The sequence below is a fragment of the Desmodus rotundus genome, chromosome 2, assembly GCF_022682495.2.
Source record: "Desmodus rotundus isolate HL8 chromosome 2, HLdesRot8A.1, whole genome shotgun sequence".
NCBI classification, from domain to species: Eukaryota; Metazoa; Chordata; class Mammalia; order Chiroptera; family Phyllostomidae; genus Desmodus; species Desmodus rotundus.
Window position 1 is genome coordinate 207,457,469 of NC_071388.1, and position 12,584 is coordinate 207,470,052.

The following is a 12,584-nucleotide window of genomic DNA, read 5'->3' on the forward strand; positions in this document are numbered from 1 at the left end:
CTCACCACCCATGCCACCAGGGAGGGTCTTCTCGGGCCAGGAAACTGACAGCTGACTGAGAGACCGTGCTGTCCTCCCAGGGCTGCTAGTCCACAGGCAGGGCCCACCCACAGCGGTGCGGCCAGTGACGGCGAGGTGTCGTGAGGGACAAGCAAGCACCCAGGAGGGGCTTCTCAGCCTCGCTGTGTCTACCCCACTGGGCAGGGGGACTCACAGGAGGGACCCAGGGGGCCCATTCCTGTGAGCCAGACACCACTGCGCCCATTTCACAGGTGAAAGCACCGCCGTTCCGAGCTCAAAGCCCCACCTCCAGCCCCTGCTTCTTGGTGTAGAATGCTCCCTGGCCCAGCCCTTCCCCCACCTTCAGGGTTTCCCCGAGCTCCAAACGGTGGTACCGGCAGCAGAGTCCCCAGGGGTGGGGAGAGGGTCTCAGGGGTCCCTGGGAAATCCAGTGGCACAAGAGTGACGGTTTCCTGGCAGGGTGGTGGTGCTCCAGGTGGGCCTGAGGGTGGGACCCAGGGCGCAGCACAGGGAAAAGCTCCCCTTCCAGCCTCCAGCAAGGCTTTGCAAGGATAGTGTCCCCAAGGTGTCCAAATATAGTGCCCCGGCTGTCGTGCCTAATCCTAGAACTCAGACACGTGGGCACACCCATGTCCCGGCGAGGGTGGGAGTCTGGGGGTCCAGGAGGAGCCCTGGACCTCGGTGTCCACATCAGGGGTCCCAGGAGACCCCCCCAGGGCCCTGCCATGAGGCCAGCCCAGACTGGGCACCTCTGGGTGACCAGCCCTGCTTCTCTGCCTTCTCAGGCCCCGGGGCTGAGGTCGCCTGCCAGTCCCTCGGGGGACACCCCCAAAATTTAGACTGTGACTTTGTCTCCGTGAGCACAGACCCCAGCAGGCTGGTTCTCAGAGGAGGCGTGATGCCCTTCCCCCACTCCCTGCTCCCTCTCATCTGCCAGGTGGGCCCTGTCTGTGGGGAGCCTGGCTTGGCAGCTCCCACACTGTGTCTGGTGCCAGAGCTCAGTGCCACAGAGCCAGGGGTGGATTTAGAAGCCTTCCGCTTCCTCCCAGCGGGCAGAGGCGCCCAGATTCCTTCCGTCCTGGAGCAGAGCTGTGAGAGCAGGAGCAGCGGAGGCCAGACCCTTGTAGCTCTGAATGAGGCACCAGGATCCAGGAGGCCCCCTCCCCAAGAGGGGCCCCTTGGCAGGCAGGGAGAGCCTGGCAGATGCCAAGTCAGCCCCCGGGCAGCCCACCACACGCCACCTCGGCTCACTGGCACGGGCCACCTGCGAGCTCCTGTCTGTGAGGAGCGGCCCCTCCTCACCCGCTGCTAAGGCTGTTGTGAAGAGTGATCAGGTCCTGTGAACAGGTGTCAGTGCGTCCTGTCCTTGGAATGGCAGGGCCTTCGACCGTCATGGGGATGTGGTGTGAGGCCTCGGGAGACAGAGCAGCTGTGGAGGCCTGTGGGCCCCAGTGTCCCTGACCGCATGCCCGGAGCTCCCTGGGGGGCGCGGTTTCCTTGCGGTCTTTCATCACAGGATGTCCACCGCCCAGCGGGGCCGAGACTGGGCCTGGCCTGTCCCCAGGGCCCAGCATTGCAGGCTCCCAGCAGGAGCCCAGAGCCCCTTGTTGTTGGACTGACTGGCCCTGGCAGCCTAGTTGAGGCCGGAATTTGCCTTGTGCTCTGCAGCCAAGCCAGGCACCCTGCCTGGAGGAAGAGGCGCCCTTCCGAATTCCACTCAGGGCCCCATGCAGCCTGCACATGGAGCATCCAGTGGCCACAGGCATCGGGACAGAGCTGAAGAGTCCGCTCAGGGCGTCTCCTTCCTCCCCTAAACTGCCTCCTGGTTACAGGTCCGAGGGGCAGGTCATGGGGACGGGCCAGGGACACTTGTAGCTCTGAATGAGTAAACTTTGGACCTGTGCTTCTGGGTGGTATTAGGGGGCTTGGGACTTCCCACTGCAGCGCCTGTTTCCAGGCAGGAGCCCCAGATGTCCCCAGGGCTCTTCTGTCGACACTGGGGCCACCCGGTGACCTCCATCATCTCTCCCTTCTGGCTCCAGGCTTGGGGAGCAGAGGCTCAGTGGCGCCCTCTGGTGGGCCCTGGAGTCTCAGGCTCCTCAGCTTCCTCACGCACTCACCATCTTGCATGGAGCCCTACTGTGCGCCTTGCCCAGGGTCCAGCAGGGAACAGAGTGGGTGTGTCCTGCCCTCCACAGGGTAGGTCACAATCCAGGGAGACAGTGGGACAGCCAACAGCAGCTTCAGTAGGGAGTGGAGGGCCAGGTACAGGGTGGGGTGCCCGGGCCCAGGAGACACAGCCAGGGGATGAACCCCAAAGTGCCAGGCCAGAGTCAGCCGGTGCTGAGTTGGGGGAAGCAGATGTCCGCAGGCGGGGGCAGGGGCAGTAGCCTGGGAGAGCTTCATGAGGAGCCTAGGGACCCCCCACCCGCCGCTGGAGAGGGGTAGAGGGCCGACATGGGCTGGAGGAAGCTGTTCCTGGAGAGGAAGCAGAACCATCCCCGGCTGAGGGGTCGTGGCGCAGGCCTGTCCCCAGTGGATCTTGAGAGGCAGATGGAAATAAGAACGTGTGACAGGAGATGGGGATGTGGGGACTCGGGGACCCGGGTGAAGTCCCTTTGGGAGCACTGTCCTCCCGGGGCCACTGCGGGCCTTGTCTGTTCTGTGTGAGTGGGGACCGGCCCTCTGTGCAGCGTCCCCAAGCTCCACGGCCCCCAGAGGCCTCTTGTGTTACTCTCTAGCGTGTCTGGGGCTGCAGCAGGCTGGCTTTGGTCCAGGAGAGACGGAAAGAGTGCAGGACACCCGGGCAGAGCCAAAGGCCTGGCGGGGGAGGCGGGAGAGCCTGTCCCACGTCCATTTCCTGTAGACCAGGGTGGGCCCCTGGCCTAGTGCTCCATGAGAAACTGCTGCCTCCCAAACCCTAGCCTTGCCTCTGGTCCCACCTGACCTTGAACCCCTGCTTCAGCATCTTCCCGGTGGTCGGGAGGCACAGTGGAGGCAGGAGCCAGTTACGAAGACCTGGCTGGAGTTCACCTGAGAACCCGCTGAACCCGCTGGAGTTCATCGGGTACCTGGGAGCCGGTGCGGCACTGGGTGTCCGACGGTGCACGCGAATGCTGGGATTCCTCCAACCAATGGGTGGAGCCGGCCATTCCCTTGTGCTTTTTATTTTATATTTTTGCCAAGATGTTGAAAGTTCCTGTTCTATAGCGTAAGGAGATGACCTGTGGTAGGAACCCTGGAACTTCTCCCCTTAAAGCGTGCGTTTGTGGGCGGTGGTCACAGCCCTGTCGAAGCATTCCTGCCCCAGTGCTCCGGTGGTCCGCACCCGGCCAGCAGAGATGCAGACCGGCTTCTACCCCGTCCCATCGGGCTTCCCCGGCCTGACAGGGAAGCTCTGGGCGGCGGGTTTCGGGGGGCTCGACTGCAGAGTCCACCGCACCCACTCCTGCCACAAGTCCGGGTGCACAGCTGCCTGGCACCTGGCCCAGGCCCAGGGCAGCGGCCCAACGGACGTGTTTCTAACCAAACAGTAAACACGACTTCCTCTCCCGTCCCCTGAGGGGTCAGACACAAAGGCGCCCTGTCCCCCCCAGCCTTCGGGCCTCACCCAGGCGTGGGAGAAGCAACCCCGTGGGCTTGTCGTCCGTCCCGAGGGCCACTTACCAGCTGCGCGCCCAAGGCCTTGGTGGCAGTAAGATCGGAGCCTGGTGGGGGCCAGGCCACCCTGCGGCTTTCTGTCACCTGCGGAAGTGGCCCGGTGGGCAGCCAGGCCCAGGCTGCTTGGGAAAGGCTCCACCATGACTGTTTTGGAAGTCCCGGCCGGGGAGACCACGAGGGAGAAGACACGGACGGGGCGGGTCCCTGACAGGGATGAGAAGGTCCCCGGGGCTCGTGGCACAGGTGCCATCTGTGGCTGGCTCGAGAGGGTTCTGTCGAATTCAGAACTTCTCTGTGGTTTACAGGGTAGCTTCTTTTTCATCAGAAATGTTGAATTTTGCCAGCGCCTGCCCAACCAGCGTGGAAACGAGCGGGCGTCCTCCTCGCTTTGACAGGACGCAATGGGCAGCGGCTTCAGGCGGTCCTGAAACGCACCCGCTTTAAGGTGCCCTGCGCGCGAGCCGGAATCTGCCTGCATCTCACAGGACGCGGGCGTCGGTGTGTAAGTCACAGCGGGGTCCGCGTGCTGCTCTGAGGCCCGCAGGCAGGCTGTCCCCGGGGTTTGGACTCTGGGTTCGGCGAACTTCGTAAAGAACTGGGAAACTCGACCTCTCTTTCTACGTTCCTACAGATTCGGAAGGACTGCCTGGGCCTAGCGCCTTGGGTGACCATCATTTTTTAATAACATTTTCCACTTTTTTTTCAGATTTTCAATTTTTGAAGTCAACATTTGATAGTTTATAGTTTTCCCCAAAATGCCCCAATTCAAAATGTTTCCATTTTTGAACACGGTTTTTGCAGGCTAATCTCTCACACTTTTTCTCACCTTCTGTCTGTGGTTCTGTCTATTAATGTTTTCTCTGGTTTTTGTGGGTAGACTCTCCAGAACGAGCCTATTTCACTATTACCTATTTTTCTAAAGGATCAGCTATTGAATTTACTTATTCCTTTTCCTATTTTTCCAAATATCAATAAATGATAGTTTTTAATAATTATTAATGCATTTAAATTAGTTGACCTTTGGAGAGGTTTTTGGTATTGTTCTTTTTAAAAATGTGTTGATTTGGATAGTTACTTATTTTCTCTCTTTTTTTGTTTGTTTAGTAGTAATTTATTTTTTTTGCTGTCTGACTCGATTCCATTAATTCTGAAACATATAGCATCGCCATTATTGTTGTCCTAATAGCTGCAATGGAATTTTTAAATTCTTGTGTGACCTCAAAATGCTGAGCGATCTTTACTTTCTATAAATTCAATTTTTTTAATATATCATTTTCGTACTGACTCTAGTTTTTAATATTGCAGTCCAAGAATATTGACTCACAGTTTCTAGTTTAGGAATCACTGTGTCTCTGTCGGTGAAAAGACGGTTGATTCCCTGTAGACTAGAAACGTCGCCTGTAGCCACTGGGTCGGGTTTATCACCTTTATTTTTCACGTCCCTTTCATGCCAGTTTCTAAACACTTGACCTGGAGAGCTGTGTCAGTCCCCTGAACAGGGGTCGTGCCCATCAGACACTGCAGCTGTGGGCTGCCTGTGTCCCGGATGCTGCGGTGACCCGCCGTCCCTCCGTCCCACGAATTGCGCTCCGCCTGCTGTGGTGCAGGGCCTGCCGCTGCCCCTCCCGCCCTCCCGCTGCCTCTGCCAGATCCGCCTCTGAGGTGACTGCTGGGAGCCGGGGCAGTGGGACTGTGTCTGCACCCTCCACTGTCCCTGCCCTCGGGGGCTGTGCCGTCTTGTTGTCGGGACCAGCAGTGCGTGAGGGTCCTATGAATGGAAGGGCAGGTTCTCAGGAAGCCCCATCTGCACAGGAAAGCCCACTTTCCTGGGGAGCCAGGTGAGGTGGCAGCGTCCAGGGCGGCCTCATCCCAGGGCGGGCTGGTTGACTGATGAGCAGAGGTTGGCCTTGGGAAGATGGGGTCAAGAACCTTCCACTTAGCAAGTGCAGCATGTGCAAAGGTCCTGAGGCAGAAACATGGGCCAGTGTGGCTACAATGTAGCCAGGAGGATGGCAGGACCTGGTTGAGGGTAGGGACGACAGGCATGCTTTTGCATCCAGCACTAGGGAGCATTGCTGTGGGGGGAGCCGACGACAAGGTGTGGCAATGGGCTGGGGGTGGGGTGGGGGAGTGCAGGGCCAGGGCTGTGGCAGGAAGAGGGGTGGATGGCAGACTGGGGGAGGGGTGGGGGGTTGATGGCTGCTCCCGCCTGAGCTGGGTGGGGAAGGAGAAGTGGCGCAGAGAGGCGGGAGGCCAAGGCCCACCCACACTCGGAGCGGAAGTGGAAACTGGGGCTCGAAATGTGGGTGCAGCAAGTCAGTGCGATGAGTCACTTCTGCTGGGTGTGGAGACAGGGTGGGGGGCAGGAAAAGGGGGGTTCCCTGGGGGGGAGGCCCTGGCACTCCAGGAGGGGTGGGGGCTCCCCAGCTGTGGACAGGACCAAGCTTCAGGTGGGGCTGGGGCTGTCACAGTGTTAGATGTGGCAGCCGCAGGCCCAGGAGGGATGGACCCCAGTCCCCAGGCCAGCAGAGGGAGGCTCCCGGTGCCAGGAGGTCGAGTGTGGGGGCTGGCTGAGGAAGAGGGGAAGGTGTGGGGAGGTGGGTCCCTGGGGACAGAGGACTGTGAAGAGGAGGTCCCTGGGGAGGGGTGCCATCTGGTGGCCAAGACCTTTCTGCACAGAGGCCTCAGGGATGCATGGGGGAGCCCAGCTGGCACTGGCAGCTGGGTAAGGAGGGGCAGGGACTGTGGGGTGGGGGAGGACCTGGGGTGCCTGGGATCGGGCACAAAGTGGGGTCCTGCCCTCGGGCCGGCCCCACCCTCCTTGCCCCTGGTCCAGCATCCGTCTGCCCCGCAGCAACCCAGAGGGACCATGGCGACACCCATTCTACCCAGATGGGGCGACCTGAGAGGCTGGGTCCTTGTTCCTGGCTGGGGGTGGGGGGCCGAGAGTGCTGGAGGGGAGCCACTGGCCCAGCCAGGCCTTGAGGACTTCTGTGGGACAGGAGGGGTCCTGCCCGCCTGACTCCCAGGTGTGGGCACAGGGCCCCGAGTGTGCGGAGCTCGCACCCCCAGCCTGCAGCCCGGAGTAGCGCTGCCAGCCGAGCGCCCCAGGCCCCAGGAGAGCCTGCAGCACTCGGAAGCGGAGGGCCGGGACGGGGTGTCCCCGAGGTGGGAGACGCTGCCCTGTCCCTGCAACAGGGTTGACCTTGCCTGGCCGGGGGCAGAGACAGGTGGGGTGAAGGAAAGCAAACTGTGCGGGCACCGGGTCCACAGGCTCCCGGGAAGCCAGGGCAGGGCCGCCCACCGGACTCGGAGCCACAGGCTGGCGGGGGGGGGGGGGGGGGGTGCAGAACAGCCCCTCCGGCCCCAGAGGGAAGGTCTGAAAGAGAAGAGCCCTCCTCCACAGCTGCAAATAAATGTAGCGAGATCAGCGTCCAGTTTGCCACAGGCCTTTTTCCAAATGATCTTTTCATGTATCAGTACAAAAACAACGCAGGCTCACTGTGGAAACCTTGGGAAGTCCCCCAAAGCATAGAGAGAGCAAGAGCCCCTCGTAGCGTGCCCCTCGGACGGCAGTAACCCCTCGGACATTCCCGTGAGTCTCCTCCCTCCCCTCCTGGAGCTACTCATGCTGAACCCACAACATTTGCACAGTTGGGTCTCGGTGGCTCTGCTTTCATCCAACACTGAAACATAAATACTTCCCGCACCTTAAAAATGTCCTCCTACGTGTCATTTTAGCAGGTACATAGAGGTTCTTATCAACAATTTTTCCATTGCTGTCCTGTGGTTTACTGGCTTTCATAATTGCAAATTTGCAAGGAACCTCTCCTTACATTACTTCCGTCTGCATTTCATGTTCTTAACTTACGGTAATTCCCAGAAATAGAATTACCGGGTCAAAGGGTATCCATGGTTTTCAGGTTATTGATACATGTTGCCAAATTGCTTTCCAGAAAAATTTTACCAAATTATCTCCCATGTTGTTTCATTGATTTTCTGGAGAGAGAGAGAAACATCAATTCGTTGGTCTACTTATTTATGCATTTATTGACTCTTGCGTGTCCCCTGACCAGGAATCGAACCTGCAGTCTTGGGGTATCAGGACGGTGCTCCAGCCAAATGAGCCACCGGGCCAGCGCCTACTTTACATTCTGTTAATAATGACAGGAGTGCCTGCCTCGCTTCACTACACTTCCCCAGGGCCGAGTATTCTCATGTTATAAAGGATTCTATTAGGATGTTTGCTGCTTTTATTCCTAAAAGTAAGGTTAAACTTTTTTTTCAGATGCTTATTAGCCATTCCTATTTCCAGAAGAACTACTTACCCAAAGGCATCATGGGTATTTCTCTGTCTCGCACCCACCCTCGCCCTGCTCCATCTACCTGACGACCCCCACCCCGCCCCGCCGTCAGTCTGGCGCTGTGACAGACGCCACAGGCCAGCGTCAATGGGTCGCTCTCACCTTCCCCTGCTCTCCTGCCAGGACACCAGGTGTGCCCACCTGCCCACCCCCAGCAGGCATTTACAGCTGCTGGAAGCCACCAGATCGTGAATTCTCCCAGGGAGACGGAGGCCAGTAGTGGTCAGATAAAAGGAACCAAAGCCCCAGGGAGTTTGTCCTCAAGCTCTCGGGGGCCTAGACACACTGTCCCTGGTCAACGCTGGGGAGTCCACAGGACAAGAAGTGTGTCCTTCCCGAGCCGCACACGAGCTGTCGGGAGGAGGCGGTGAGGAAACACCCACCTAGTGGGCACCTGCTACATGTCTGGTCCTTGATGCCAGCAACCCCGTCAGGTGGGTGCCTGTGTCTCCCTGTGGATGTGAGGAGACTGAGGCTCGAACAGGTGAGAGGAGGCGCCCAGCATCACTTGGGGTAAGAGACAGACCTGGGATTTGAACCCAGGTCCGTAGGTGGCAGGGCCCAGGCCCAGATTCTCCACATCAGGGGCAGTCAGAGCTAGCAGGGGGACAACAGCAACCACAAGAGTCCCCAGAGCTCGTGGGCGTCAGTGGACACCTTCTCATCGAAAGTGAGCAACCGCCCGTCACCGTGCCGGAGCCAGGGCCCAGGCCTGGACGACCGGGAAACGCCGGCCACCGTGGTCAGAAACATTCCCAGCGAAGCCTGCTTAGGGGCCCAGAATAGAACGTCCCGGCCAAAAAAGGGTGACGACTCGGTCCCCTGAGAACTGGAGAGAGGGGTTAGTGAGAATGCTCTGCACGGGGACTTGGGCCCCGGGCAGTGCGGGTCCTTTGGAACAGAAGACTCTGGGCTCTGACGGGATTCCTTTCTCGCCCTCTTGCTGACAGAGCTCCCCGTGTTTGTTCGAAGTCTCAGCTGTCACGTCTGTATAAATAAACAGATGAAGAGGCCCGACTGCTCATGCAGCTATTTTTAGACGGGGGTGGCTTTGCAAACCAGAAGGATAGCGTTTCAGGGAGAGAGTGCCTGATCCCAGAATAGCCCCCGCAGAGCAGGCTGTGCCTCAGCGGGGCCTCGGACGGGGGTCTGTGGGGTCACTGCTTTCTGGGCTGACGGCCACTCGCGTCCAGAGACGGCAACAGCTCCTTCTAGGGACATCCCAGCTCCACGCATCCTGCACAGAGGATGGGGGGACGAGTAGGATTGACTGTCCCTAGGTCTGCAGAACACCCCACACTGCCCGAGGGCCTGGTGGGTCTGTGGCCCGGAGAAGACAGTCACGCAAACCAGCGTGTGTAAGCCCAGCTGTTGACCAGCAGCCATGCGAAGGGCTGGACTTCGGCTCTGCACAGCACCCGATGCATTTCTCCCTTACCAGGTGCCAGGCACTGGACGCGAACTCACTCATGGTTTCCTGACGGTGAGACCCAGCGTCAGGGCCGCTGTGGCTTTTCCATTTTCTACCTGAAACACGAGTCCCTGGGCCCTTGGGGAAACCACACACCCAGGGGGCACGGGTCCTGCATCCCTCCCCCTCCCGGCCCCCTGCTCTTCAGCCTGCAGGGAGGCCTGAGCGCCCTGTGCCCTTGGGGCAATGACCCAGAGAGCAGCCAGGCAGACGAAACAGGACCTAACGACTCGGAGACCATTGGGTAGCGCCTGGGGGATGACAGAGGCCCTTGGAAGCCCCCTGGGTCTCTCCCATGTTAACGTACAGCTTCTGCTCCATTCAGTCACTTTCTAGATTAAAAATAAGGAAAAGTGTTTCTTAAATACCTTCATTGTTACCATTTACGGAGCTCTGCATTTCTTTGTGTGGGTCCAACATTCTTTTTGTTGTATTCTTAAAAAAAAAAAAAGATTTCATTTATTTTTACAGAGAGTGGGGAGGGAGAGAAACATCAGTGTGTGGTTGCCTCTCACACGCCCCCTACTGGGGACCTGGCCTGCAACCCAGGCATGTGCCCTGACTGGGAATTGAACCAGTGACCCTTTGGTTCGCAGGCTGATACTCAATCCACTGAGCCACACCAGCCAGTTCTATTCTTTCCAGTGAAGAACTTTACATTTCTTACAGCACAATGAACTGTCTCAGCTCTTTTTTCTCTGAAAACGTCTTTATTTCAGCCTCGTATGTGGAGGATATTTTTTGCCAGGCACAGGATTCAGGGCTGCTCGTTCCCCCATCGCTCCCACTGATACTTTGAAGATGCCCCCCATCGTCTCCGGGCTTGCATAGTTTCAGGCGGGGAGTCGGCTGTGACTCGTGCTGTTGTTCCCTGGAAGTGTCTCTCCTCTGACGCCAAGATTTTTTTCTTTACCTTTGGTTCCAGAGTTTGACTCTGACGTGTCTATGTGGATGTCTGGGGTTACTGTTGCTTTGTTTTCTGGCCCTGCTTGGGGTACTCTGACCTTCTCGGGTTTGTGAATTGATGGCTCATTGTTTTGGGAAAACTCTCGTTATCTCTTCAAATAGTTCCTCTCCCCCGTTCCCTCTTCTCCTTCTGGGGCTCGGGTTACAAGTTGGAGTTGACGTTGATGGGAGTGCTGTTAGTCTGCCACAGCTCTTTCTCCTAGTGCTCCCGTCGGGGTCATTCCTACCCATCTGTGTTCAAGATCACTAATTTATTCCTGAGAATGGGCTGCGGCTTCGCCCGCCCGAGGGCGTGCTGCCCTGGGCTGAGGCCTGAAGATGCTGGGCTGCTCCGCCGCTAGCCCGCCCGTAGTGTGGCATCCCAGCTGCTGGAGCTCAGGAGCAGAGAGGTCTGTCCCTTAGCCTCAGCTCACTGTCTGGGGACTGGAATGTGCAGGAGATCTGGGGAGCCCCCACGGGAGCCACCCAGGACCTTCCTCTCCTAGACTCAGGGCCACTGCCCGGGGCCTGGGCTTCAGGAGACACTCGAGGCAGGGGCACGCGGTGGAGAGACCCCGCTCAGTCCCCTGCCTCAGTCCCCTGCCTGCCCAGGGACTGACGGCCTGCTTTCCTGTCGGCAGGAGCTACAGCGAGCTCAGGGACTGCACCAAGCACGTGATGGAAAAGCTGGGCTGCTTCTGGCCGAACGCGGCGGTGGACTCCTTCTTTGTCACTGTGCACCGGCGCTACTTCAAGAGCTGCCCTGTCTCTGGCAGGGCCCTGCATGACCCGCCCAGCAGCATCCTCTGCCCCCTGATCGTGGTGCCCATCCTGGTGACCCTGCTCGTGACCGGGCTGGTGGTCTGGAGAAGCAAGTGCACGGAAGGCATCGTGTAGGCTGTGGCCTGGGAGCTGCCCCGCACACGGAGGCTGCGGGCAGGCAGGGAGGCCGGCAGCTCTGGGCCCGGCCTGGGGATAGTGTCCTGGAGCCCGAGGGCAGCGCAGCCCCGAGTCCCCTCCTTCTACCTGAGACCAGCTGACAGGATTTCAGAGTCGGGGCAGTGCAGGCATGGACCGGCGGGAGGTTCCGGTCCCCCTAGCAAGGGGGCCAGGTGCTGGGGGGCAGGACAGACCTGTCACTATTTCTGGGCGGGTTCCACTGTGTTTGTAGGCCACCTGGGCTCTGCTCCCACCTCTGGCCAGACTGCGGCAAGTAGTTTGTGATTAAAAGGATGTCCTTGAACTTGGGAAGCGTCCTTATTTCTGGGTGTGGCTCACAGCCAGCAGAAGTGGGGGGAACACCGGAGCCTCCAGGCGCCATCGTTCTTCGCCGGGGCACGATGGCGGCAGGCCCTGTGTGTGCACTGAAGGTGCTCCCGCGGGACTCTGAGGCCCAGCCCACCCCGCCACCATGTCTGCAGTTCACAGACGTGATGAGGCCCGGTCTGCTCGGTTTTGCTGAGCCCCCCACACCCCAAAGGATGCCTCCCAGCCCTCAGGCCAAGGTCCCCGCCTCCACTCTGTCCCCTAGGGTTTCACCCACTATCTCCCCTGCAGGTCAGTGCACCCCCGCCCGCCCCTACCCAGCACTGCTTCCCCACTCATTCTTCACACGCCCCATGTGTAGACAGGCCTCTAGAATGTTCTGGATCCCCGAAGGGAGCTCCCACACTGTCCCTCCCAGAGGTCCTCCAAGCTGAGACCACCCCCCTGAGGTCCTTCCAGCCCCCTGCCTGCCCCGCCCTCTGGTGCCTCCCAGCCCAGGACCTGCCCCTTCTCACCCTCAGCATCAGCCTCGACCTCCGCCCCAGAGCCTCATTTGCCATGTATAATGTGCTCCTGTGTGTCATGTGCACCCAGGCTTTTGGCCCAAACTTTCAGGAAAAAAAAACTTTCATTTTAATTTTTTTCGAAGATTTTATGTATTTATTTTTAGAGAGGGGGGAAGGGAGGGAGAAAGAGGGAGAGAAACATCAATGTGTGGTTGCCTCTCTAGCACCCCCCACTGGGGGCCTGGCCCTCAACCCAGGCACATGCCCTGACTGGGAATTGAACCAGTGACCCTTTGGTTCACAGGCTGGTGCTCAATCCACAGAGCCACACCAGCCAGGGCTCATTTTAAT

The 12,584-nt window shown here is 59.0% G+C and overlaps 1 protein-coding gene across 1 annotated transcript in view; it reads left to right on the plus strand.

The window, feature by feature from the left end:
- Positions 1-12,323, plus strand: part of RAMP1 (receptor activity modifying protein 1) — a 29,228-nt gene extending 16,905 nt beyond the window's left edge. Inside the window, exon 3 of the mRNA XM_024563970.4 lies at positions 11,103-12,323. Coding sequence (XP_024419738.2) covers positions 11,103-11,358 — 256 coding nt within the window. The 3' untranslated portion in view covers positions 11,359-12,323. The remainder of the gene's footprint in view (positions 1-11,102) is intronic.
- Positions 12,324-12,584: the final 261 nt, after the last annotated feature.